Genomic DNA, 27,978 nt, shown 5'->3' with positions numbered 1-27,978 from the left:
TGGAGTATTTTGGGGAGTGGTCATTAATGTGCTATTTTCCAGCTCTCTTGACCAGACCAGAAATTTTGTCTCCAAGGTCATCCCAGACCCATAGCTGTTTTCAAGCTAGCCTGCCTACTCAAGAGTCTTTTGGGAACCCTAGGAAGATTCTTTGAGTTGAAATAGGACTTTTACTTCACATTGATGGCTGTTCAGTCTAAACTATGTTCTGACCCCCATCAAGTATGGCCTGGTAAGCCAAACACAGGTAACTGCCTCCCCGGGCATTTTTGGTTTTCTCCCACAGAGGCCAGATGAAATGTGTTACCCTGTTTTCCTCCGTTTCACACACTAGTTGGGAGGATAAACCCAGCTGGGATTTGCCTCCCCAGGTGATGGGTAAATTGCTGGGGGGAGGTTCCTGGGCTGACTCAGCGCTTCAAAGCACGGTTCCGAGGGGTAGTACTGATACCTCCTCAGAGCTACCACCGCGGGGAATCAGCCAGGACCGCCCACCCCGGTGCCGGGGTACCCGGGGAGGGGGAGCGCAGAGCAGCCGGGCCGCCCGACACCCGCCGAGACATCGGCACAAGCGGCCGGGGCTCCGGGTACTGAGCGGCCGCGAGCCGCCCGCTCCGGGAGGCGCGGGGGGACCGGCAGCGCCAGGGCCTTGAGGCGGGGGGGGGTGTGCCGGGACAGAAGCACGCCCGGCCACCCCGTCGCAGCGATCCCGTGAAAGTACTCCTGGGCTGCAGAGATTTAGGGAAGGGGAGATTTCTCCGCGGAAAGCGGGCTGAGGCGTGTGAGGGAACGGTCCCTCCATCGTGCTGAGCGCTGCGCTCACGTCACCGCCAGGCTGCGCCTTCCCCCGCCCGTTGCAGGCCCGACCCCGCGGGCGCGCGTCAGCTGGGCGCGAGGCGGAGCTGAGGAGCGCGACGCGTGCCGGGAACGTGCCGGGGGCCGAGGCGGCTGCGAGGACCGATGGATCCCGAGGGCGCGGTGAGGAGCCCGGCGGGGCCGCGGGGCCCGGCGGCCGCCCCGGAGGGCGGGAGGGCGGGCGGGCAGCGGGGCCGTCCCGCTGGGGCGCCCCGGCTCGCGGCCGCCCGCGCGGGGCCGCCATTTTGTCAGTGGCGGCCTCAGGCTGTGGAGAAGGCGCTGGCGGCCCCGGTGTGCGGGACACGGTGCCGGGGCAACGGGGTCTGGCTCGGACCTTACAGCACACGGGCTCTGGAAAGCAGAGGTGTTTAGGGAGAGAAGTGCGCTTAATCACCAGGCCTTCGTGGAGTTAGCTTGTCTGACTGGGAGTCTGCTCAGTGTAAAGTGGATGTTGCGATTCTGCTAGCGAACAGTTGCCAGACGCACTAAGTAATCGATAAAAATATTGATGGATGTAAATATCCGTATTAATTGGGGAAATTGTTAAAAAGGAAGTTTACAAAACAGTAGAAACAAATATTTAGGCAAGTGATGTGCTGATGGCACATATTTGGTCTTTTTAATACTGTTTTCTTATTGACACGCTGATGATGAAGAAGTGGTTATCGCAATACAGATTTTAACATGTGATACTTTAAACTCACTGGGATTTACCGTATTTACTGTTGTGAGTTCATGAGTGGTGTGTTTAATTCCTCATTTCTTTCGTTGGGGTATTTGTGTTCATGGCTTATTTTAACATGTCAGCTCTTAAAATGTATACAGAGAAAATGCAGTTTGGGCTCTTGGAGGTAAGGAATACATTTTGGCTGTGTTGTCAACTGTTTATTGTTATAGTTGAATCCAGAAGTTTTTGTGCTGAACACAGTTGCCAAATGATGTACATTGGAAATTGCTGTGAGAGATGGAGACTGTAACCTGTCTTGTCTCTCAGGAGTTTTTTGCTGTAAAAACAAATCCTCTTGGGGACTGTAGTGACTGTGTTAGTTCCATGCCTACTAGACGTGGGGTTTGTGCAGGTTAGTACTCTAGAGTAGTATTCCCAGTAGGAGAGATGTATACTGGATTCTTTTGAACAGATCAGGTTAACAGCCCCAGGCTTTCCTCTTCCCCAGGTGTGTGTGTGTGTTTTAGCACGTTCGGAAAGGACTTGGGTCTTCTCTAAAACTGAAATTGCATGAACTTAGCTGCATTTATTGTCTTTAAGATATCCACAATAATATCATTAACCCATTACTTAGAATTAGTAGGAGTAACTCTTAAGTAGCTAAAAAAGTATTAAATAATCCTGTTGGAGAAATCAGTGACAATACTACATGGCTGCTTTCCAGCTATCATCTTCACAGTTAGGGTTGACTTTGTAAGGCAGTATTATTTGTTTTGAAAAGAGTTTGCAGTTAAATTGTTTCACTGTTCACAAGTGTAAGCATGCTGGAACTTAAAACATCAGGCAGGCTTCACCAAATAATGGTTTCCATGACATCCCATTGTGTTATGCTCTTTTACTGGGGCAAGAGCAATCTGGTTGTTCTTCTGCAGAGGGAATTTCTGTTCTGACCACTGTGTTGTGTTTGTAGGCCAAGAGGGTGTTGAATTAAAATACCAGTCTTCAAGACCTGTTTTCATCCAGTCTGTGGAGATTATTGATTTCCTGTGGTGGAATTATGGGTGCTCAGCACTTGGAAAATTAATCAGAGGCTGTTGCAGAGAGTAGAGTTGTGTAGATGTTTGTGAGAGCACAGATGGAGTTTAAAATTTCCATTCTATATAGGTTGAAAATAAGGGCTTCTAGTAGAGCAAAGATACGTTGTATAATAACCTGAAATTTATGCAGCATGGTGCTTTGCAAGTTGAACCAAGATTGGTGTTTTGTTTGGAAGTGTTTAACATCGGACTTCAGACCATGGTGTATTCACCAAGTTACAGAATTGATTAAGATTGAGCTTGTGTTTAAACACTGAGCCACATTCTGAATAAAAATACATGGTTAATGTTCAGCATCTGCTGTGCCTTCTGAAAAATTCCGTATGTATTGTCTGTTAAGAGTTGTTTCATTTACTGATAAATAATGAGTAAGATTTTGAAAATGTTTTCTTTCAATCAGCAGGCCACTGATCAGATGCAAACAGAATCTTTACCTTCATGTCCCAACACTGTGTCACCAGTGAGGTTAAACAATCTGATCGGTTCTCCAAGGTTCGGAACAGTCACTCCAAATCGTGTCTTTGTTGGAGGAATTGATTTTAAGGTATTCTTCCCTCTTCTTGCTGCTAAATTATAATTTATAACAGTATAAAAATCAACAAGGAAAAAAGAGACACATTCATGTGTATTTGTTTTGCTGGTAAGTCCTCTTCACTTTAATAGCCAAACCTACAGAGAATAAAGCTTTAAGCCTTGATTTCCTTAACAGTCCTACAAAGTTGGCTGTGTACACCTAGCTGCTAGAAGCTTTTCACACACCACTTCTTCAGAGTTTTCTTTTTTCAAAAAAAATGGCTTTGTTATCAGCAGAGCTGATGGTAGAAAAACATGTAGAACGTTTTGTTTATGTATACCACTTAGTGTAATTTAATAAACTGTCACAATGTTTCATATGGCCAGTGGAGCAAACCTTTTGTTTCTCTAACACTTCTGGTTCACACAAACAATTACAGTGTGTGTGTTCCTTGCCATAGTAATTTTCTTAAAGGCAAGAGTTTGCTTTTAAAAAAGTGTGTAAGCTTCTCTGGGTAATTTGCAGTATTGATCTTAATTCCTAGAATGCTTGTGCCTTTGTGTGTTCCCTAAAATCTTCAAATAGCAGTGAACATTGGGCCACTCTTACCTTGTTCAGTTGCTTTTAACATTTGTGATAAGCTTAAGCTTTTTCTTTCTTCCCACTTTAGATAATTAATTAAGCCATTGACTTTTGGTGCTTAGCTTGCTTAGCTTTTGCTTTGTTCCCACCAAGAGTATTTTCTCTGCATCAATCCTCCTAGGCTGAGACCTTTTGAGTACTGGCTCATTTGAAGAGGAACAAGAATTGACAATTCACTGAGACTATTTTACATAATAAGTGCAAGAAATTCCAAAATCTTCTATTTTATTTGGCAGGGGTAATTCAAACAGAGGTGTTCATATTCTAAGATGTACAGGGCCTTCAGTACAATTAGACTTCATTAAGTGGCAAGTAGCTTTTTGCACCAACAGTAAGCAAATTTCTGGAGCTATAAAAAGACCTCTCTTGCTCTCTTCTGTCTTCACTGCAATTTCAAAGGTTAAAATACTTTTCTGTCTAAGATCAACATTTTTATTAATTTTCATACTTATTGTTTATTTTGAAGGGTCTCTTGACTTGGTTCAGTTGCTGATACTTCAAAATTTATTATGAAATTGTATTTTTGACAGCAGTTTAAGCATGTTTGTAATCATAAAGAGGATGGAATTTTTTTGCAGAGGGGTGAGGAAATAGAAGGGATGAAACCTCTTTAGCCATTTTAGTTGCTTTTCCATTTGGCATGACTCTTTATATCAAACACAGCCTTAAATTTCTGATCTAATCCTTATAGGGTTTATATGTCAGTCTTGAATTGCTTTCTGTTGGCAATCCCATGGCAAAAAGTATTGGGGTTTTTGGCATTTTTTTATGCCAAAGGTCTTATTCAAGTCACTTGGGGTGATGCAAAAGCTGTTGACTTCATTTTTGTGGGAAAGGGAGACAGTTAATCAACAAAAACTTACTTGCTTTCTAACAAGTTCTTTTATGATTTTGCCATTTTGTCTATCACTATGGCAGTGATTCCTGTTTGCAAGAGGAAACACCTGGTCTCTCAAATTTAGAGAAACAATTCAACAAGGGAAGTTAGAGTTGGGAACATTTTCATCTTGGTCTGATGATGCATCTTAAGTGGTGCAGGCCATGTGTCACTGACAAAGGCTAATCCTAAACCTTTACCCTCCTTAAAGTATCTGACAAGGGCCTTTGTATTATCATAAACAGGAAAAGGCAAGTCCTCAATGTGTTTCTACTAAGTTTCTAAATACTATGTTTGCACAGATTTCACTGTGCATCTTAGAACAGCATTTCCTTCTCATTCTGCATTAATGCAATGTTCTGCATGTAAACCTTTGTCTTTCCAAATTCATAGTTCGTGTAGCAAGCCCTTATGTCCTTGGGTAGTACTTTGAGCACTACTCAATTTCAGACTTGGATGAGGAACATAAACCTTTGATGTGCTGCAGAGGATTCCCTAAATTGTATACAAACAATCAAAGTAATTTACTTAGAACTCTAACAGTACTTGGTATACTTGAAGTTAAGGAGGAGTATAGATGAGTGGTGTGTGCATGTAACTGTGCTTCTCCCATGTGGGGTGTAGCATTAACTAAGGGCTTAAAACTCAGAAGTGATGCTTACTGCAGCATATGTGATCTGTGCTTACATTGTAATAAAATATTCACAGAAGGCAGAGGAGTGTTCACAAAGCTCAGGTGAGTCTTTACATTAGAAAGTTGTCTTATTCCCTGCGTACTTTGGAAGGGGGCAGTTCCTTCCAAGTTGACTTGGACCACTCTCCATGGGAATAACATTTTCTTTCTTACAGTGGGGAGTTTGTATAGTGTGCCTGTATGTATTTGCAGACTGTCATGTTAAAAACACTTCAGAAGGAGGGATCATGGTATATTCAGTGGATTTGACCACTAAATCACTGTGGTTTAGGGGGATCTATGTGACCTCTGTATATCAGTATGCTCTGTTGTATTGCAGTTGAAAGTATGGCAGTAATTTTTGGTACTGTGAACTGCTCTAGCGTGTAATTAGCAGAAAAGAAAGTTTGGATCTAGTACACCTGCTCATTGATCTTAACTGTAAAAGGACAGTTGTTACATAAATCTACTAATGAGAAGTTTCTAGAATTACTGTTGAATAATTAATGCAGTAGTTAAGTGGGCCCTGAGGCTCATACTTACTCATTCTTCTGTCTTCATAAGCAGGGTTGTAATTAGTTTGTAGCAAACTTCATCCAAACTTCATCCAAAGTACATCCATTAAAGTACATCTTTAGCTAAACATTGAACTAATTAATTGAATAACTATGCAAACCAACTTTTCCTTTTTTTTCCCCCCTCTTGATTTACTGTCTAGACTAATGAAAATGACCTGAAGAAGTTTTTTGCTCAGTATGGCAGTGTGACAGAAGTGAAGATAATAAATGACAGAGCTGGAGTATCAAAGGGGTTGGTATAGTAGAATAAGTGTATTGTGGAAATTGAAAATAACAGAAAGCTGACCATAGTAAATTTGGTTTTTATAGTTCACAATATTTTATCACTGATGTTTCATTTATTCCATGTGTGTGAAAATCTGTTCTTGCCCTTTAATATCTCTATATAAATGTCTCCAATTTGTGTAACTAGAACTCTTAGTCATGTTATAAGATGAAGCTGTGTGTGGCTAGGGCAGAATTAATAGTTTCCATTTTTTTCAGGTTTTCTTAGTGACTATTACTTAAGTAGATGATCCTAGCAAGGTTATCTAGTTATTAAATATATTTTTATTACTGAAAGCCAGTGTGGAAAGGAGCCTGAAGTGGAGGAAGAGCTGAGGTACACCTGATTGTGGTGGAGTGCATGGCAGCAACAGATTTTTGTGTGAAGATTTTTGGAACAGCAGCATAGGGGACAAATCTGATATTAAATTGTGATTACTTACAGTGGAGACTAAGACTGGAAGTAACCAGTAGGAGAAATGACAAAGAACAAGTACAGAGAAATATTAAGATTGCGTAGTAGAATTATTGCTGCAACCCAGATGGTTGCATGGTGATGTCAATAAGGTGGGGAAGTGCACTGCCAGAGAAGGGAGGAAAGAGGGCTGAAGCAAAAAGGAATGTGCATGAGAGTTCACCTCAAAAGTTCTCTCCTGAGGAGTAAGGACAGTTTAATGCTGTCAGCTTAACATGTGTCAGCAAGTTTTATGTGCTGAGCTGCAGCTCTTAGCACAGAGAGTGCACTTGCATGACTTCAGAGATTTGGTCCCAGATCTGTCTCCAAGCCTCTTGCCTTTTTAGTAAATTCCAAGAAGTATCTGAGAATTGAATGTATGTGTCCATATAGCCCATAATAATTATGCAGCTGTGATTACCAACATATGTCTCGCAGCAGATCTGTTGGAAAATCATTACTTTCCATGCTGTTAGGATTTCTGTTGAACTCCAAGCACAGGCTTTGTTGCTTCTGCGTGACAAATGATTTTAAAAACTTCCAAGTTTGTGATTACATCTATTAGTTTATTGTCCAGTCTACAGAATGAAAAATCTGTGTAGGAAAGGTCCCATGCAGGACAATACTTTGTCTTCTTTGAACTTGGAAATGTTTCCAGTTAAGAGATGCCAATACAAAGTACAGCCAGTCAGATTTATTGAAGTTCTTTATTAAAATTAGCATACAAATGCTCACAAAGAATGAAAACCTTGTATTGCAAAATCTGATCTGCTGGAAGGAGGGGTAGAAGCTCGTACCTTCTGTATTGTGACCCTGAGAAATGAACCATGACCCTAACAAACCATGTGCACAAAAATACACGTTTCACAGATTTCAAAAATATTTGAAATTTACGAAGTCAGATTTATTGGAGGAGGAGGAAGGGGTTTTGGGTTTTCTTATGTATGTGTTGTATACATTTAGATACTTACTTTGCACTGACAGTGCCGCCAAGATTACTCTGGGAATGAATTGAGGGGGTTGGAAAAGCAGGAGTTCTGAGTGGAAAGCCTGCTTGATTTATTGCAGCAGTTAAAAGGGGTGTTGTGGTGTGGAAGACATGCTATGTCACAAGGTATGAGAATTGCTTCATCCTTGATCTCCACAGAACTCTTTTTAATGCTAATCCTGTTGAGAATTACAGGAAAATTCACAGATAATGGCTGCATCACTGCTTTTTTGAGAACTCAGTTTAAAATAGTGGTTTGTGGCAGTGGGGAGCATTTGCAGTTGTTGCTGAAGTAGGTGGGAGCTGTACTATGAATTACAGTATAATATTAACTTGGAAAAAATCCCAGGTGTCTCACCTTGGTCCCCTCAAGAAATGAAAGGTTTAGATCAAAATCTTTGTTTAATAGCAATGAAGGAATTTAAGGCATAAGCTGAGTAACAAGAACAGCTGATCATTCTTGGTAGTATATTGCCACATACTTGAATGTAATTAAAAAGGTGCTAAGGATGCAGTTGTTAATTCAATCTTTACTCCTAGGGTGGTTTTTTTACCCATTAATTTACCTTGTAATGCCACTTGTAGTGTACATCAAGTAAGTATGTGCTGTGTTTGTAAATACACACTTGAGAGGCTTAGCTCCTGTCATCTTTGTTTAGGTATGGCTTTGTTACATTTGAAACCCAAGAAGAGGCACAGAAGATTTTACAAGATGTAAGTGACAGTCCCCATTATGTTTGTCTCTTAAATGAATTAATTGGTTTTGTACTAGGCCTGAGAACTCTAGTCCTCTGTTTGCCAAGTTGCATTTGAAGACAAGTTTGGTCTGATAGTTAGAATGGTTTAAGGAGATCTAATATAAGATTTTTCTTATATGAAATTCTGATCATCCTCTGATTTTTTTTTTTTCTTTTGTCCTACTCTTCTATTTTGACTAATGTCTCCAGAACTTGCTTTTATATTGCAGTCTACTAACTATGTGTTAGTATTAGAAACAGACCCTGAGGAATTTGACCAGGTTCCAGACACATAGCCTAGGATCTGGTTTCAACGTAACTTCTCTTGTGCTCAATGTGTCTAGCCTACTGAGTTACTTTTCACTTCTCAGATACCTAGATCTGTGTAGAAAATAATCATGTCTTATTTCTTTATTGCTAGGCTAAAAAGCTCAACTATAAGGATAAGAAATTGAATATTGGACCAGCAATAAGAAAACAAGTGCGGAGCCCTAATGCTCGTATGTATTTTTACTTGGATTTGTGTATTATCAATATGAATATAAGTTTTTAACCAAGATGTACCTGGTCTTGCACTGCATTAATGCTGTGTGTGGCATGTGCTCAGAATGGTTTGCAATGGAAGCAAATGCATGCAAGTGGAAATGTTGAAATAAATAGATTTTTGGTGTCTTGGTTCTTTTATCTCTCAATGTGTTGTTTCTTTTACTTTATTGGAGAGAGTTACCTATCTAGGAATGAACTGAATGGAAATTCAATTTGCCTGGCAGAATCTTATTTCTAAGCATTCAGTGTGTCCTCGCAGGTTCTACAGGATAAAGCAGGCTCTGCTGGTTAGTGGCATTATTATTCATTAATTATGTTATTAAAACCCGTTAGGATTGTTGCAGCTTGCTTTCTTCGGTAGAAACCATAAGCAACGTGTGGTTATAGTCCCCACTCTCTTCTTGAGCTGTTTGTTCTAAGATATTGACTGGATACTGAAAATGTAGGCTATAAACCACCAACTTCTAAGATGAGATCTGTCAGTTGTCTTCAGTAAGGGCTGCATGTCAGAAATGTAAAAGATTTCTTTTTTAAGTGCAGCAGACAATGAAGTGTACTTTGGGACTTTGCTGCAGTATTTGTCCTATGGTACCTTTTGGAACAGTTAGGAAAAACCCATCCTTCCTTTTGCTCATCTTCATTCTGAGGCCAGAATACAGAAGAATGTTGATTTAATTCTGAAGCTTTCTTTAGTTTATCATGCTCTGTTGGAAGTGGTTCATGTGTACACTGCTGCTGTTGGTGCAGGCACACTTGCTGAAGACAGGAAATTTGCCTCCTTCCCCCCTTGTGCCCAAGTATGCCCCTTTTCCTGGTGTAAGTGTATGGGTTATTATTTGCTATGGGGAAATGGAATACTTGTTCCAACTGTTTAGTTTCTTTCTCTAGAAATTATTCAGTATGATCTTTGCTCACTCATCATCATGAGATTGTATGCCATTTTCTTGCTATGCTTTATTTCACTTTCCATCTTTGACTTGTGTTTTCTCAGTTGTGTTGCCTGACTTGTGGGAGTTCCTTCCTCTGACTCTTGTAATGAATGTGTAAATTGATAGAAAAGGGGCATCTCTGTGTTTTAATTGAGACATGAGGCAACAGGGGTAAACCAAAAATATTTTTTAAAAGCTTTTCAAATAAAGCTGCTGTATTCTTTTGAGATCTTTATTTGTAGACCAACTCCCTGTTGTCTCTCATGCCTAGGATAGATCTGTGATAGAGGATCATATTGCCATCCAGACACTTGCTAGGGCCTGGTTTCAGTAAGTCTGCTCTCATGCTCAGTGTATCTCTGTCACCAGAATGCTTTGTCCTACTGCAGCTCATCTTGGCTTCATGAAGCCAGAACACCTGGACATACAATGTCACTGTAGAGCTGTGGGTTCCATTACATTCCACAGAATTAGAGAGCTGGACAATTAACTGCTGTCCTCTGTAGCCCACATATATAGTGCTTGTCTTTCATACTGTAAAGCAAAATTATTTTTAGCTCTTCTATCATAGGATCGATTGGGGTGAGAGCTTTGAACATAATTGGGAGAGCCACTTGGTTTGCTTTTCTCCAGCATCAAAATGTAGTTTTTCATCAGTGAATTTTCTGTGTTTAATGAGGAAGATTTCGTTTTTGTTTGCCAGAGACTTATTCAACCCTGGCAGAAAGTTTGTGCAGTTACTTGTGCAAATGCTTGGTAGCTAGTGGACAGGATTGTTGGTCTTGGGATTCTATTGATATACTCATCTGAGATACCAGTAAGTGCTGTCCTAGATTGCTGACTGGAGCTAAAACAGCCTTTAGTTTTCCTAGGGTGTGCTTAACATTATCCTGACAAACATCTTAGTCTGTCTATGGATAATCTGTCAGCTGTGTTGTATCCAGGTGTCTTAAGGCTTTTCTAGGAATTAGTCAAACTCTTACTATCCATAAAAGCTCTTGAATCCCTCTGTGACCCTTTTTGGTCATCCACTGAGCATTCTGGTGATCTCTGCAGTGTTCTGTCAGTTCAGAAAATGGCACTTCATGGTGGTTTTACCTTTGTAAGGCAAGGTGAAAAACTAAAACTTACTTAGTGATGCTGTTTATTTTGTGTTCTTCCTGATTTTTTTCTGTACTATGTTACTATTTTGTGATTTCAGCTTCAACTACAGAATTAGTTTTCCCTTTTTTTCTCTCCAGAAATCTCCCCATATTATGTGTTGTGTTAATTATTTGTATGGATGTCATCTTCTGCAGCCTTTCCCATCTAGCTCTGGAGACATCCTGTGGCCATCTGCTTTCATGATCGTGTTTGAGAGGGAATTGAGATGGCATTAGACAAGCTGCTTCATGCTCTTTCCTTTGAATGTTTTCTTTCTGTGAAAATCAAAAATGACCTCTTTTTTCATGGTGTATACATCTGAAAAAAGTTATTTACAAGTAAGTTTTTAAATATTTATTCCAGGTTCTGCTGTGACACCACAAGCTGGTACAATGTATGCCACTACTGCTGTATCACCAGAAGCTGGTACAATGTACTTGACCACTTCCAGTGGATATCCATATGTTTACCATAATGGAGTGGCTTATTTTCATACATCTGAAGTCTCTCCTGTTCAGCAGCCATGGCCAGTAAGGAATTTATTTTGATATTTATGCTTTTCTATGGACCAGGATAGCTGCAGTGTTTTCAAGTCCCTTCTGCTTAATTTTCTTCAGCTATGCCTCATTCTAGATGTTTAATTGGCTTCCTTGTATTAGACTTTATTTTGTGTTGCTTGGTTGTTTTGGTTTTTTTTAAATAACACTTCAGTTTATTTGCTTCTACAGAGCACTTTTCATTTGGTGTGACCTATTGAACAGGACAGCTCATAATCAGTCTGGGCCTTGGCCCAGGAATAAGTTTTGCTATCTCTAGATAGTGATGGCCTAGTGCTTTCTAGGAAGGTGTGAGTGAATATGCCAGAGATTTTTGTTTGATCTAACATAAGCTGTTAGAAACACTGGATTTGAAGCAGTTTAAGTGTAGGTTTAAATTTTGTGAATGATTTTCAAAAGGGAGGGGGTGGTTCAGTGCCATAGTATTCCAGAGCTTTGTGTAATAGCAGTGACAGTTTATAAAATTGCTGCATTAAGATTTGTAACTTCTTTTCTTTTGAAGTCTCGCTCTGTTTCCAGTTCACCTGTGATGGTTGCTCCACCGGTTTATCAGTCTCCTACGTACCATTATCAGGTATCTGTCTGAAAATGATTTTCAGACCATCACTAATCCTCCAGCCATGCAGTCCTATTTGCAGCACTGTCCCAGGTCTGTTTATTCTTAGGAAATAGTAATAGTAGTGTGAAACATATTTTAACTTCATTGAAGACTTTTCAGTAGAATACAGTTTATTTTGCTATGTAACTACATGGAAGTTTAATGATTTACATCTTCTTTTGTAAAGACAAAGAAAGATTGTTGCAGGACAGCTGGCTTATCATCTAAGTCAGACTCCTGCTTAGAGTAGGGCTGGTTAAAACAGGTTTCTTGGGTACTTGTACAGTCGAGTTTCAAGTAGCTCCAACGATGAAGATTGCCCACAATGTTTCTGGAGAGCCTCTTCCTATACTTGACTCTTCTCATCATAAAGACCTTTCCCTTAAAGCCACATTTTTTAGTGGTTCAGCTTGGGTTCATTGATTCATGTGCTCTGAGCACCTCTGTTGAGAGCATGACTTAAGTTTTTGAAGTTTATTAAATGGTCAAGTTGGAGGCTGAGTGGAAATAGATAAAACCATGTTCCCGAGTAATTTGGGGCTTAATGAAAATCATATTTCCTCTTTTTAGTTAAGAATTAATTACAGATTTGAGAATAGTAGTATTCTATGTGTATTTGTTCTTCACCACATTAATGACAACTTCTTGTTCAATTTTAGGCACCAACACAGTGTCTTTCAAGTCAGTGGCAGTGGTCTGTTCCACAGGTAAATACAGTTCATAGTTACAGCATTTTACCATGACTTTTCACCTAGTTAGAAGGCATGCTGTGCTTATCCGAGAGTGAGATTTCCCACTATTCATAACTTGGTTGAAATTAGTATTAATTGCTATATTTTAGCAATGTATTTACAACATTTACTGTTGCAATGGAAGGCATAAAATAACATCTGTTGAAACATTAAATATAAGTCTGATGTAGAGCAAGCATCCTCCCCCTCTCCTTCCATTTAGCAAAATATTTGTATCAAATTACCTTAAAAATTCTTTAGAAGCAGGTAAAAACTACCAAATCTCGCCTGATTAAGAAATAGATATTAACTAACCAGTTAACTGATAACTGTGACATTTCATAGCGGTAGATTTAGCAGGAGCATTGGACACACATTGGGTAAAATCAGAGCCAGGCCCTTGAAGTAGGAGGAGGTTATTGTTAACTTAGTCATTTTGTGGGGAGAGTTTATCTGTTTTGTAAAAGAGCAGCTTAATATGGAAATCTGGACACTTGAGGAACTTGAAGAGTTTGAACCTGAAGGGAGGACCAAGTCCCTTAAGCTTGAGCTGTTGCAATGCAGCCTCGTTACTTTAATAGCAGCCAGCCTTGTCCAGTTATGGTCTGTTCCACTCTAATACATTAATCCATTGCTTTGAAATCAGGGTGCTGAATTACAGAGAGTCTCTATTTTAAAACAAAAAACTTGTTTTGCTAATGTAACCATGTTGCAAGGGAAAATTTAACTCTAGTATCTTTCTGTGATTTTGAGATTAAATTAATTTTACAAGTTTTAGGATTTTGCAATGCTCTCCAAAATGTCAATAAAATCTGAAAATCATGTAAAATTAAAGGACTTTTTTTTCTTGTACTACCTGACCTTTCTGTCTACTTCCCTCTTGCTTAGTTTCTTTAAGTAATCAAGGATTAATTTCACATTTTATTTTAAAGCTTTATCTTGTGTTTATATGCAGCAAAGAGGACTGTAAAATAAGCTCTTCTCTTTATTCTGCTTAAATTAGAACATTTATTAGAATAATGTGTTTTATTTCAGTCTCCTACCTCTTCACCTCCACTCCTGTACCTGCAACCATCTGAAGTCTTTTATCAGCCAATAGGAATTAACCAGGAAGGTGGATGTATATCTCCACCTCTCCTAATGGAAGCTGCAGTTCCTGAGGTATTACAAAAAATGTAAAAAAGTATACTGAAAATTGAAGTCCTTATTTGTGATTGAAAAATACAATATTTTATTTTAAGCACTGGCTGTTAGAGTAGTGAGGTCAACTGTTCTGGTGCTTATGTTGATGTTAAATAATTTCAGGTGTCCTCAAATTAGAACATGTCTTCCTGTGTAGGAGAATGCTTTGATTCTGAAATATTTTAGAGAGTCACAAATGTATTGCAGACAGCAATATAAGGACTTGTCAATTGGTTTTGTTTGCAAGTAATGTTTAAATAAAATGACAGTTTATTCTTTGGAATGTTGGGTTGAGTATCCCTGAACCACAATAGCTTTCTAAAGTAATTCTTCTGTGAGTAGAAGCTTTTTCTAAATATTCTGGTGATCTGAATTAAGAGTGCTTTATTGTACTTTAAAAATTTCTTAAGTATTAGAAATGTTACTGATATCGAATCAAAAAACTGTAAGCAAAAAATACTTAATCATTCAATCAATCTATTCATGATGGGATATTAGAAATTGTAGTAGATGGCTACAGGAAAAACTGAATTACACACATTTTCACTTTGGTATTAATTGGTACTTCTCAAATATTCATTCCTCACGAACAGGGAGGCCAAAATAGATGTTAAATTAGGACATCTAATTATTAATACTAGTATTCAAGTATGGTTCCAAAAGTAAATGGGTATTTTATTCCTACAAGAGAAATTCCAAAACTGGTATTTCAGACATCTGAAGTGCAAAGTTCTGACATTCTGAAGCAATTTAATTTCCCTATGAACATACTGAATAATACAAGGCTTGGGTTATGGGGATTTTTCTTCCTTTCTGAAGGCGCATAAATCTTGGTATATATTTTATAATCATAATACTATTAGCAGTACTATTTTACCTTTACTATTTCATGATTTTGTTATAAAGGTGTACAAAGGTCTGAAATCCATGAGCACTAAGAAAACAGTTGAAATTATTTAAGGAATATTTGGATATAATGTGCTCTTGGTTTACAGGTAGGCAATTCATTCATGTTAAAGGAAACAGTGTGTCAAATGTCAGAAGAATGGTGTAAAATTCCAAATACTCTGTATTACTTGTATGTAAATATTTTATAGGTATGATACTGCTGGGAATCACATTTTCAATGTGCTAGTCTACACATTTAAGCTGTTCCCATTAGAGCTGAGTGAAATCTGTAGTAGAGAAGCTGCTACTTCTGTCAAGGAAAGTGATTTATGACACTGATTTAAGATAAAATAAGTTCACTAAATTTTGCTAATCCATGGGGAAAACATAGATTTAAATATTGAAATTGGGTTTTTACAAAAGTCACTAGTTCAGATAAGCATAGCCCACATTTTGAAGTTTTAAGGGTTCTAAATTCCTATGAAAGGCTTAAAAAACTTAACATCGTGAAAGAAGCTTTTGTGCTAATTTTTTGTGTTCTTTTTGTATCAGCTGTATTCTGATCATGGAGTTCAAACCCTACATCACCAGCCCTATGTCCAGAGTCACATAGCCATGCCTGCAGCTGTGAGTATCAAACCAAGATAGTTAGAGCAAGCACAGCAGTATTGCTGTCTTCTTTCTTGAAGCAGTGACAGTAAGATAAGAGGGGAATTCTTGAAAAACCTTTTGTTAATTAATTAGTACACAAGGAAATGGGAAATATTGGAAACAAACTGAGATTTTTCCTCAACTGACGTTTTGTTACAGAGGGACAAACATGTTACTTATTTTGGAACTAATTCGGGAAACTAAGAAGTCAAAACATGACTAGTTATTTTAAGACTGAGCTACAAAGTAAACTGCAAATAAGAAACATTTTGAGAGAAAATAGTGAACCTTATTCAGCTCTTTAAGGTGATGGTTACAAATCCTTGTTTCTTTCTCTGGGTCTTTGCCTCTTATTCATTACTTCAGCCTTAGAAAAGCACCTCATGTTGTGAAGAGTTGAGATTTTGAAACGCAGAAAATGTAAAACTGTCCCAGTCAGTCACCTGTGGGTGTTTTCTTGTGCAGTTCTGACTTAGAAAGGCCCTTTGAATATTATTCCATGTCACCTATTGCAAGTTGGATTTTTTTTGGTTTCCAATTTAAGGTCCTCTTGCCTAAATTAATAGGACTGTTGATGCCATATGTGAAATAATGTCAAAACTGATTTGACTGGTGTCAGAGATCTAAAGTTGTCAGTAATTAAACTTGATATTACAGCACTTAGTCTTCTGTGAAAGGTGCTTACATGAGTGAATAAAAGTCATGTTATAAGCTCTCTTTTCCACACATTTTAAACTTATTTTAGTTTCAGCATTTTTCCAGACCATTGTATAACAATATGTACTGGGTATTTCCAGCAGAGGGGGCTGTCACCCAAGTGTTGTCTTGGAATAAAGTGCTCTCTATTTCTTGCTCATTCTCTCCTGTTTTCTTAGAAGTCTTGTTACCTAGAATTAAAACTCTGCTCTGTTCAGGTCTCAGGTAGATTCACAGTTAGTTAAACCCTTCCAAAGACTTACTGAATTCTGACAATTTTATTCATTGCAGGTAGATGCTGAATAGTCTTTGTTTTAAATTTTATTTATTTAGTTAGTTTCATTTACTAGTAATTAGTAGTTCTAAAATATAACTTGTCCTTTAAAATTTTCATACTACCTTTTCACATACCACTTGGAGTTTGAATATGTTTCCCAGGTACTGAATATGATCAGTTTGTGTTGTGTGTCTGTGGCTGAGCTCTCATCAATGATTGAAAAAGGCAAATGTTGGCAGCACACTGCTATGTGCTAGGCAAGTGCCTGTGGTATTACCACCTGCTCCCCAGCTGCAGAAGGCAACTGCCTGTTGGCTGTACTCTGCTTAAAATAGCCCAACAAATATATCTGCTGCTGGAAACTGCCAAGTGGTGGCAGTAGTAATGCCTGAGGTAATGGCTGTACCTTGGAGGTAATCTGCTAATTGCCTCTATTGCACTGTGTATTCCCAGCCCAATTCCTGGGCTTTGTCCTAGGAGCTGTAAGTCAGGTGGTGACAGTGGGATGCTACAGCTGCTATCCAGAGATTTTTGACAGCTGTAGACTTACGGCTTTCAAATGCAGCTCACAGCACATCATTCTCTCTGTTCTACCATCAGTACAAATAGTAGTAACTATTGAGTTACATCAACAAAATGCTATTTTTAGTACAAAGTTTTTAATAGTGCTAAATGAAAATTAGAAAACAACATATTCCAACTTGCAGCTATAAATTATTTTGAGATCAAATTTTGGTATTTAAGATAAAGTTTGAATCAAAAATGCTAATCCCCTCCCTGTGTTTGTGTGTTTGCTAATCACATTGAATATATTTACTTTAAGCTTAATACTTTTGGCAATTAACAGCATGTTCTGTTGATGAGCATGTGACTTCAGATATTTGCAAATGTACAAATGGATAAGGCTAACATTCATTCTCAAAGGCTGCCAGATGATGCTTTTTTTTAGGAAGTGAGAAGATTCTCATCTCTACTGGAGGTTTCAGATCATCTCCTTATTAGAAGATAATATAGGAATGTTTGGATGCTTCCAAAGAGTATATATTAAATAGTGTCTGGTAGCAAAAGTTACCTGGGCTATAGTAACAGTGGAACTTTAGTGAAGATTGAAATTTGTGATCTTTGATTTCAGGCCAAGGACAAATACCTGTGAATTAAGTTTTAGTTTTGTTAAGTGTTTATCTGAAGCTCTGAGGCACTGGCCTGGCAAATGTTAGTTCTGTATTCTGTGTGTATATGAGGGAGACCCTTGAGGTGAGCACACAGTTGCAGTCTACAAAGTACACAATTGCAGTCTACAGAGTGAGCAAAGTGTAAAAGGTTCTGGCTTATGGATTGGGTGAGTGGGTAGGATTTGTTTTATTTCATGCTTTTAGCTTTTCTTTTTATCTACCCTTTTGAGCTGCAGTGTCCCTTTTGGGGCATAGGCATAGTTCTAGTCTGTTGCAGTTACTGCTTTTCCTGTAGTTTGTGTCAAGCAGAGTTTTTGGGTGGTATCAACAGTACCAGATCATAAAGTGTCCTTTGTGCTATAGTTCATGGATGCTTGCATTCAGATCACAGTGGTGCATGATGGCCTTTGCATGGTGAGTGTTCTGTAAATTTAACTGAACATAGCACACTTTTTCTCTGCAGATAAGAGTAATAGGGGAATATTTGTGTTCAGTGTGTATAAGCCATATAAATGTACATGTCTTTGTAAATATTTGTATAGATACACATGGAGGTAGATTGATGTAAATTGTGTCTATTATAACAGTTCTGGTTTAATCATTTGGGGGAAAGTTTAGTTATTTTATACTTGTACTGCATGTTATTGTCTGATGTTCCATGTGAAGCAACAAAAAATAGTGCTGCGTGTTTTCTGTGTAGGTAAGTGAAATTGAAAGAGGATAAGCCTTTTGTTTATAGATATGTTAGTCTAAGAAATGTGAATCTAAACTTCTAGTTATATGATTGCCAAGAGACTTGTCACTAGCTGCAGCTAGGTCTGTTGCCTCTAAAATGGCTCTTTTAAACTCCACTTGCTAATTGGATATTAACATGGAAAGGTACAGAAAGTGCATGCTTTTTCTCACATTGTTTCATTCTGTGCCCTCTTTACAAACTTCTCCTTTTCTGTTTGTTTGCTCTGACTTCAGTTCAGTGGGTATTTTTCTTTTGCTTTCTCTTTGTTTGATAACCCTATGGAGAATCCACTATTAAAGCATTTGGGCCACTCTATCTTTACTGATTAATTTTTCTTTTTTTTTTGTGTCCAGTCCTTCCTGTGTGGCTGAGATCCATCATCACCATAGGAGCTAGCAGCTGCCAGTTGTGGCATTTGGGGTCAGTTGTTTCATTGCAATGCTTGCTATTTATGATTTAGTGAATAATAAAATGTGCTCACATCTAGCACAGTTTGCAGCATCGCTTGCCTACTTCCTGCAGTTTGACACTTGCTAATAATTATCTTCAGAAACCAAACTCTATATAATCAGTGTCATTCATTCCTGAGATGGTAATGTATATGTAAACTCATCATTTTAGTTAAACTGCCTGAATTTTATATGAGTTTGGATTGTTTTCCTTCAGAAAGAATGAATTTTTCTGTACTACCAATGTATGATTCTTTTATTTCTGACAACAGTCTTAATTCTCTTTTGACAACTTCCCTTTTTCTTCTCCCTATTTTGTGCAATTTACAGTAGCTTGTGTTTATAGGGCTGTACTCTGGCAGGTGCTGAAGCATGCTTTTACTGTGAAAATGCTGCCTCTAAGTTGCTTACACTTTTTTAAAAATTAGAATTTTGATGAAAGGAGGCCTAGGGAAGAATATATGTCTTGCACATCTTAAAATTGGAGTAATTTTCTTACTTGATAGCCTTTAAACAGCTCACTGATTTGTAGCAGGGCCTTGCTGTATGTTAAGATGTTCCTGCATGATTTACCCCCAGCTGTGGCTTTTAAACAAATATTAGCAGCTTTTAAACAAATATTAGACGCCTACCAGTGTAAAACTGAGCATAATTTTCTCAGTAGACAAAGAGAATGTGTTTGTGTCCTACCTATACTAACAGGAGTTAAACTAAAGAAAAGGAGAAACACATTGGGGTTGAAATCCTGTAAAGTGGATATGAAAACTGAAGAGCATGGAACCTTGGAAGTTTTGAAAAGCAATGCACAATGTGAGGGGGAGTTAGTAGCTGATGAAAAGAGACTTGATACCTTGAGATTTATAGTGGTTTGGGTATCCTGATAGAGGTGTATGAGCTGCAGCTGTTTGTATTAGGAAACCATCAGAACCAGAAGGGAGAGTAAAGAGTTAAATTTATTAAAACAAAAAAGTTAGTGATGAAAAGGCCTGGCATAAGAAATAAAGTTAGAAAAAATGGACAGTCTGAGTCTGTCATATGACATAGTTAAGTAAAGAGTAAAAGAGATGGACAGTGTACCTTTGGGATAAGGAGCAGCTGAGATAGGGGGATTGTAAGAGAATTTGATCTTTGGAAGAAGAAACAGAATAGTACAAGTATTCTAAAATCTGCTTGTGCCATTACCTAAAGTGGTAGCTGTGTTTTCTGCATCTTGCCATCCTTTTGTCAGCAGCTAGTGGCATCCACTGACAAATTATGTAAGCACAGTCCATTGTCTCTCAGTTTACAAATAAAACAGCTTTCAGTTTGTTAGCTCAGGTTTTATGGGTCAGGTACTAAAAACTTGATGTCAACATTATTGTAAGTACTCATAGTAAAACATTGCTCTAATCTACATTACAGAGAATGCTGAAGGAAAAAAAAATGATTTGGTTCCATAGGTTTTCACAGAATGATCTGTAAAAATAAATTTTCTCCATCCAATTAGAAAGAGGATACAATTGCTTTAATACCTTGACATCCTTTAGTAAGACTGTATGATCAATGAACAAAACTGGATTCTTTTCTTTCAGTAAAAGCATTCTGAACCCATGCTAAGATTCCATGCTTGCAAATAAAGGAGGGTATTTCCTGCCACTGTGGGCTTTATGACCTAGGTGCGTAAGAAAAATCTGTTTTTCCTGTTTGCACCAAGTCTGTGCAGCTGATGCAATAGTGGACTGTAACTATTCATTGGAGCATTATTAATGCAGTAAGTGGGACACACTTTGGAACAGAAGAAACAACCCAGCATTTTTCCTCTCTTTAGGAATTGAGGTCGCATTCTGTGAGAAGAAATGTTCTGCATCATTCGTCTGTGAGTCTGAAACCTCAGTATGCATCAAGTCATCAGTTTCCTCCTAGAAAAGATTACAGAATGGAAGCTAAAACTTTACACCACCTTCTACAGATGCTGTAAAACACTGGGGTTTTTAGCTCTGTATTTTGCTAAAATACTTAATCACAGAGAGGGTATGTTCTTCCTAACTTCTGATATTTCCTTGCAGGTTCCCCAGTTAAAATACCGCTACTTTCTGTCAAGTAATAGCTTGAAATTTTGTAGTTTGGTCAGGTAAAACCACATGAAATAATAATTTTATCCCTGCACTTCCCTTCTTAATACAAACCCTGTTAGAGGACAAGAGGGTGATTTCTGAAACAGACTGCTGTATGTATTCCAGTTACTAGCCCAGACTGAAAGCCAACATACTTCTACTGAAGAGATAATGTCACCTTTAATTTCTAGTTTACATAAACTTTAAAGATTAGTTACGAAGTTGAAGCCATTTTGCCACATACAGCATTTTTGTACTGTGGATAAAATCTGATTATTTAAATCCATGTGAATTTCATTTCCATGCCAAAATAATTTGTCTGCCTTAATTTTTCTTGTTATCAGTGTTCTCTACTTTTATAAGGTGTTTTACTTTGTGTCATTTTAGTGTTTGCAGTAATAATTTTTTAAAATAAAATTTGGACCCCTAGTTTAATAATGATTTGTTCTCATTCTAACATTTTTATTGCATATGCATTTGGTTTTACAGTTTTTAGCTATAGGAAAAGGAATGAAATGTCTACTTGAATTAGAAAAAGCAATGAAAATTTCTTTGCTTCTTTGGGGTTTTCTGTTGTCTGTATGAAAATAAGGAGCTCCCTGGTGGTATCACAAATTGAGATGAAAGACTATTTTTTCCTTGATTTCAGGAAAATAACTTTGTTTTTTAGTTGTGGTGTCATTTGTTTGGTTTTTGTTTTTGCTTTTCTCCTCACTTCCTAGGGTTCCTTCTATTCATTACAAAATCAGATTCCCCAAAGGTTGAAAATACAGGCTGTGTATTTACAGTAGTGCAAGGTATGGCTTATTGCTTCTGTAGGATTGAAGCCTTTATTTTTTGTGTCTAAAATATCCTTGAGTTATTCAATTTTATCTGTTTTGTAGTAATTCGGGGGCTTTCTTTTTGTATGGATTTGTTTTGTTAATACTTTCTTCTTTTTAATCATTCAGAGATCTTGCCAAGCAGACATTGTAGTCAGTGAATAATCCATGTATGATATGTAAATCTCATTCAAGATTCTTCTGGTGTTCAGTAGTGTTTTGTGGTGTTGTCCAGGAAGAGAGTTGGAATCTGGTTCTGGTTTTATGCTGTTTTGAAATTGTTAGGAAAGGAGATGCCATGTACTAGGTCTTGGTTGCAAGTTTCCTCAAGTGACTTTGCATCTTCTGCTAGGTAGAAAAATTTACACAAATATAATTTTAATAATTTCTCTTTTTAACAATTTATTGCTGTAGCAGCTGTAGTGGATTGTTTTATCACTAAGTATCAAAAGTAGTATACAATTCTTTTGGGGACAAGTAGAGTTCAGCCTGTTTTTGGAGGGGGAATTCATTTGTTTTAGGTTCTCATGTTTCTGAGCAAGTCTGTACCACTAAACACATCTGTCCAGTTCTGTTTAATTTTCACGTTTTGGAACTCCTCGATACAAGGTTATCATAAAAATCTTGGCTCATCAAAGCCAGAATTCATTTCCATTGAAGAATTTTTACATAGTAAATATTTTTAATGAGATTTTGTCTCTAAAGGTACCAAAGAAAGAAAGATTATGTTCTGGTGGAGCCTTACTTCTTGTGTCAGGAAACACACATGTGACCCAGGGTTCTGGAGATTTAGTCCCAAGCCTGTATTTTTTAAATCTGCACTTTGTTTACCAAATGTGACTTCCCTGTTTTTAATTGTGCTTCAGAGATTCAAGAAAGTAAATTTTACAGTGAGTACTAATTTAAAAGAAGAATGCTTAGAGGGAAGTCTCTTGAACTAATTGCTTGAAAGTGTACAAATACTGTGCAGTCACATGTCATCAGATTGTGGCTCTATTCCAGACACCCATAAAATGTAGTTTATTTTCTCTTAATTGATGCAGATGTTAGATTGTTGATAATGAGTTAATTCCATGGCCTTTGCTTCAGAGACCACTCACTTTGTTTTAGTTGCATGTGAACTTGATTGTTTGGAAGGTTACTCAGTGTCAGGCACTGAACTATCCCTGCAGTGTTCCCCTGTGGGGTGTGTAACATCAGTCTGGAGGCACTGTTAGTTAGGGTTGTATCATCAGGTGTTAACAAAGCTTTGTTTTGGTTTGAGAGACTGAGAAGAAACCAAGTAGCTCTGAATATTGGTTTTCCTCCAGGAACTGGCAGTCACTGTTGAAATACTGAGGCCTTTTCATTTATATTGCAGCTCATCTTTGTTCAGAGTGCTTGCCAAGAGCAATGGCATGACATCAGACAGCAGTGACTGAGCCAACCTTCCAGGAGTTGAATCTCTGTAGGAAATGTACCTGACTTAGCTGGGTGAATCCCTGTAGTTGAATTATATGTGTACTGGGGAAGAACCACATTTCCTCAGTGCCTAAAGTTGTGCTGTTTTGATGTTCTGGCATTCATGGCTTCTTGTTCCTTTACACTGCACTGTCCTATTGTGCTAGTTCAGCTTTCTGGAATGTGGAGATTGCCATGCTGTTCAACAGAAGTCATTTAGTTAACCATAGATCTTCAGATGAGGGTTTTGGGGGTTGGAGAAAGGGTCATGTTCTTTTTGGCCTTCTGCAGTTTCCCACTGATAATAGTGAGGCTCCACACTCATGCTAGGAGGGAGTGTATCCCCATGTGCCCTGTGGGCATGCAGTAACTGATAGCAAATCACCTTTGTGCATTGGCTTTCACATTCCCATATTAGCAAACTAGGTTAATTTTCTGGCTTCCACCCCTTAGAATTTAGGAGAACTGGTTGGTTTCTTCTACTGAGAACCTGGTTGGTTTTCTACTGAGCTAGCTGTTACAGTATTTCTAGCAACTGCTGTCTGCTTATGTTACATTTCCACTGCAGAAGGTTAGTTCTAGCATTTTCTATTTCATAAAGTAAGTGCTGGATAAAAGCTTGGACAGGCAGAAAGTTACTGAAGTTGTCTCTCAGGTATTTTTGTATATCTGTTTGGCTATTGTTTCTTGTAAAATGTAGAATTCTCTGGTTTATTAGTACTTTTGGTTCCTGCTTCAGATCTTTTGCAAAAGAAGTCTGTTGTTCCTGAAAAACTGTTTACAGTTTTAATTTTAAATTAGAATTTCTTTATATTCAGATACTCATTTTCCAAAAGAGCTAAGAAGTCATTGAGTAAACTGCATTCCAGTAGTAACTAGCAGAACACATGGCTCTCTTGAAATGTTTTTGTCTGTTTAACAAAGTTATAAAATGTGAAAAGTTGTATGGCTGCAAAATAGCTTTTTTTTTTTTTTGTAAAATAGTTTTGTGCCTTTGTAATGTGGAAGTACTACAGCAGGTTCAGTTCACCTGCTTTAAAAACTTCCTAAGTTTCCTGTTGAAATAAAAACTATTCACCTTAAGTCCTTATTTTAAGGATGTAGAATACAGTGCTATGTGTGCAGTCCTGCACACTAGTCCTTATATAGCTGTTATACAGAAGATCCAGATCTAGCCCATCCAGTTTCTTTCTAGAATCCATGGGTTTAGTTGGTGGCTAACATATGGCTGAGTGTTTGATACTGTATTGGAGATACAGATGATACACTTGCTACTGCCGTGATAAGTGAGACACTGTGAGTGCACAGAGAGAAAAGTTGAAGAAATTTGCAGATCTCATTTTAGAGAACTGTTTACAATTTTAGAAATTAAAAGCTCTTTTAATTGAAACTGCTTGTAATACAGCAATAATAAACAAGCTTCTGTATTTTTGGATTTCTAGTAAAGTTCTGAGTTAGTAGCTACAAGTTTAATTCTAGCTGGTCTATATTTACTGTTTGGATTGTAACTTTTGTTTATTGTAGTGTCAGAGTTTTAATATGGGTTGAAAAAAAATGAAAAAATGAAATTTGACTTTGATCATTAAACTATGTTTTAATGACTGCAAAAGCAAACTATTGTTGTCATCTCTGTTCATTGGTTTTAGAACATTTAAGTTAAAGCTTACAGCAGAAAAGCTGGCTTTTCTGCTCAAGTTAACCTGTTTAACAAGACTGTTCCTGTCACATTCACAAAACTCTTCCTTCAAAGGCAAATCAAAGGCTGAAGAAAAAAAGCAAATTGCCAAACCTCAGAGCCTTCAGAATGGAATCCTGATACTTCGTTGGTATCTTTAAATGGAGTCATTCTAGAGAAAAAAGAAATGTCAGTGTTTTAGTTAAATCAAGTGCTCTTGGGAATGGGGGTGTGAAAAATATTTGACAACTGAGTTGCAGAATTCTTCTGATGGAAGCTTTTTGCTTTTTCTGTCATTATACTCACTCAAACAAAAACTTTACATTTGCTTTAAGTCATACAACAAAGGAAGTAAGCCTGAAAAATTTAAAAGGGGAACTAAAGTTCAAAAATGTTGCAATTTGAGGTTTTTAATATTTAGGGGGGTTTTAAATGTGCTAAGTCCTCAAACTAGCTGTTCAACTACCCTCAGGTTCCAAAGAAATCTGACTAATTTAGCTTGTGTTTGTAATTTGTTTCTTGTATCTTATTTATGTCTATGCCCTCTGTTTACATTTTGTCAGTGATGACTGATCTATAGCCAGTACCAATGCTGACTTCTTTATTGTTTTCCATGTATCCTTTATAAGCATGCTAACATTTCAGCCCAAATTGGAAATGTGCTTGATCCAAATATTTTACATTTTGACTTTGTTAGACGGAGTTATTTTTTTATTGAGTCAATTTTGGTCCTAATGAAATCTTTTTTATTAATAATACTTTAGGTAATTGGTAGAGGTTTAAGGTATTTGCATTTCTGCTGCTCACTACATCACCCTTGAGAACAGGAATGGATCTTAACTGGTGGTACATCCATGAGAAGGTTATTCACTTAAAATTTTTCACTGATGAGCTTACCTGTAACAAATTCACTGATACAGGCTGCCCAGACTAATGTTTTTTGTCCCAGTGGTGGCCTAACAGGCTGGAAGATTGGAGATGTTCTCCTCTTGGAGTCCTCATCCAGTTCTAAGTCATGGGATTGAGCAGGAGTCATGTCATGGTTGTGATACACCTTAAATTTCATAGCCCTTAAACAAAGTCTGTGATTTATATTTCAAAATGGAAAATTACAATACTACTGCTTTTGCTTATTTTTGGAGTTAATGTAGCATTAAAGCAGTGTGATTCCTGTTGCTTTTAACTCACTAGCCAGTGTCCTAACCAGAGAGAGAAGGGTTGTGTCTAGGATAACATTAGGTATTTGGTATGCTGGTATAGCTGACTGAACTGCAGATTCAGTAATTTAGGATCTTTCTTGAGTTTCAGTTTAGATACTGTTCATACAGGCAAGAAACATATTTTGTGTACTTGTATTGTTTTCATAGTTTTCCTTACATTTTATTATTTCAGTGAAGGGAAAACTGATCCGGTATCATCTCCCATTCTTGATCTCCTAAGGTAATGGGGGAGGAAATGTTTAAACTGCATTATTAAATGGCTTATGCAGATCCTGGGTTTTGGAGAAGTAAATATTTTTATTCCTGTAAATAGGCTTTGTGTTCAGATGGGTTTGTCACAGATGTTCTAAACCTCAAGAAGGGTTGTCTTAACAATTGTCTGAACAATTCTAGCAAGAGAGATCAAAAAGGGATGCCAATGCCACTTGTTTGGCACCAAGGCCATAGGCAGAGCCTGCCCTGGCTGTCATATTGATTGCAGCTTAGCAGAGTCAGCAATAGGAGACATCTGTTTCCAAACTGCAGTTTCAAGCAGTTCCAGTCCTTTTGTTCAATAAGCCTAGTAAGGTAATGAGAAAAACAAAAATGCCTCCCACACAAAAGCTTTTAAACCTCCCTCAGACAAGAGGGAACAAAGCAGATCATGAGCAAGGGGAGGAACAGCCCTGAGGTGTGGGTAGACAGCAAGGCTTATTTGTCTCACAGTCTGGTCAAAGCTGCTGTGCACAACTGCTGCTGCTGCTTCTCATCCTGTGCTGCCAACAGGCAGTCAGTAATCCAGCATGGGACACACATCCCTACTGATGTGCTTCTCTTGCTGTCTTGGGATCATTTTTCCATTCGATCAGAATAAAAACTGTTGGGGATCCTGGAAGCCTTCCATGGAGGCAAAGTTCCTTTGGACTCATTGGCCCTTTGTCTGGCTGTCTTTACCTTCTTTAAGGTCTAAAAATTATATCAAGCTTCAGTGAAGGAGTCTCATGCCCTTTCAGAGATGGCACTGTAAATACAACTTGCTGCTGAATCACAGGATAGTTTGGGATTTGCTCTTTTCTGGTACCCATTCCCAGAGCCTTTGCATTTTGCGTCACTGGAAGTAGATTGTTTTGTAGTTTGTATCCACTTGGTAACAGGAAATTGCAGCTCTTTAGCAGCTCTTGAGTCTTAAGAATCTTGTGATCCTGTGTCTCTCCTGAGTCATTCAAGTGTTTTGATGCAGTTTTAAACTCCAGTGGGAGATGCTGCTCATTCTTGCTGATTTTGTTTTGTTTTCTTTTTTTTGGTCTGTGCAACCTTTGGTTTTATTAGTGACTTGAGTCAAGTCTGCAGTGACAGCTGTTGACTGACTTCCAACTTGGGAGCTTATAACTATTCATACTTATCTAGGATTGCACAAAATATGGACCATTGCTTTTATCTGGAACTGTTATTCTTCCTGGTGTTGTAAGAGTTGGTTTATATTATGGAAAGCCCTATCTTGGTGAAGGGGTTGTAACATTGTGTAAGCCTTGTCATGAAGAGTTCAAAATACATATTCAAAATGGCCTAATTGCAAATGTAGTTATTTTAAGTTAAATAAAAATGAAAAAGCAGCCTGCTGACAACTGGACTGGTGCTGCAAAAATGTTGTTTTACTTGCAGTTATCTTAGTCATGCCATGGCTTCATACAAGCAGTTACAATGGAACTTAAGGGGAGTGTAGAGTGAAGCAGCTGGACTCTCAAGGCTGAGTGGACACTTTACATGTATGGCTGATATGGCAACAGTTCAGGGATAACCTTTACTGAAAAAAAAGTAGTGTTTGGGAGCAATTTCTGTGTGAGAAGAC

At 38.0% G+C, this 27,978-nt stretch overlaps 1 protein-coding gene across 3 annotated transcripts; it reads left to right on the top strand.

Moving 5' to 3' along the window:
- Nucleotides 1–34: 34 nt before the first annotated feature.
- On the top strand, nucleotides 35–21,387 carry BOLL (boule homolog, RNA binding protein). Of its 3 annotated transcripts, none has more exons than XM_058809673.1 (12): nucleotides 35–232; nucleotides 3,020–3,163; nucleotides 6,044–6,135; nucleotides 8,269–8,323; nucleotides 8,768–8,846; nucleotides 11,328–11,494; nucleotides 12,024–12,095; nucleotides 12,779–12,826; nucleotides 13,886–14,011; nucleotides 15,473–15,547; nucleotides 18,806–18,872; nucleotides 20,709–21,387. In XM_058809673.1, exons 2-11 carry the CDS (start codon nucleotides 3,035–3,037, stop codon nucleotides 18,821–18,823), a joined length of 861 nt encoding a protein of 286 aa, XP_058665656.1. In that variant the 5' UTR covers nucleotides 35–232; nucleotides 3,020–3,034; the 3' UTR covers nucleotides 18,824–18,872; nucleotides 20,709–21,387. The 3 variants fall into 3 exon arrangements, with proteins under 3 accessions (XP_058665656.1, XP_058665655.1, XP_058665654.1); XM_058809672.1 differs by lacking the exon at nucleotides 35–232 and adding an exon at nucleotides 673–978 and having other exon boundaries at nucleotides 3,023–3,163; XM_058809671.1 differs by lacking the exon at nucleotides 35–232 and adding an exon at nucleotides 673–978.
- Nucleotides 21,388–27,978: the final 6,591 nt, after the last annotated feature.

Source organism: Ammospiza caudacuta, chromosome 8 (genome assembly GCF_027887145.1).
Source record: "Ammospiza caudacuta isolate bAmmCau1 chromosome 8, bAmmCau1.pri, whole genome shotgun sequence".
Taxonomy (NCBI): Eukaryota; Metazoa; Chordata; class Aves; order Passeriformes; family Passerellidae; genus Ammospiza; species Ammospiza caudacuta.
Note: the sequence above shows the minus strand (reverse complement) of the source record. Positions and strands in the feature narration are given on the sequence as shown.

Bases quoted from the DNA above. Each gene is read 5' to 3' on its own strand.
- BOLL (XM_058809671.1), top strand. The intron at 6,136-8,268 runs GTTGGTATAGTA...ATCTTTGTTTAG, and splicing joins AGAGCTGGAGTATCAAAGGG to GTATGGCTTTGTTACATTTG. The intron at 14,012-15,472 runs GTATTACAAAAA...TTTTTGTATCAG, and splicing joins TGGAAGCTGCAGTTCCTGAG to CTGTATTCTGATCATGGAGT.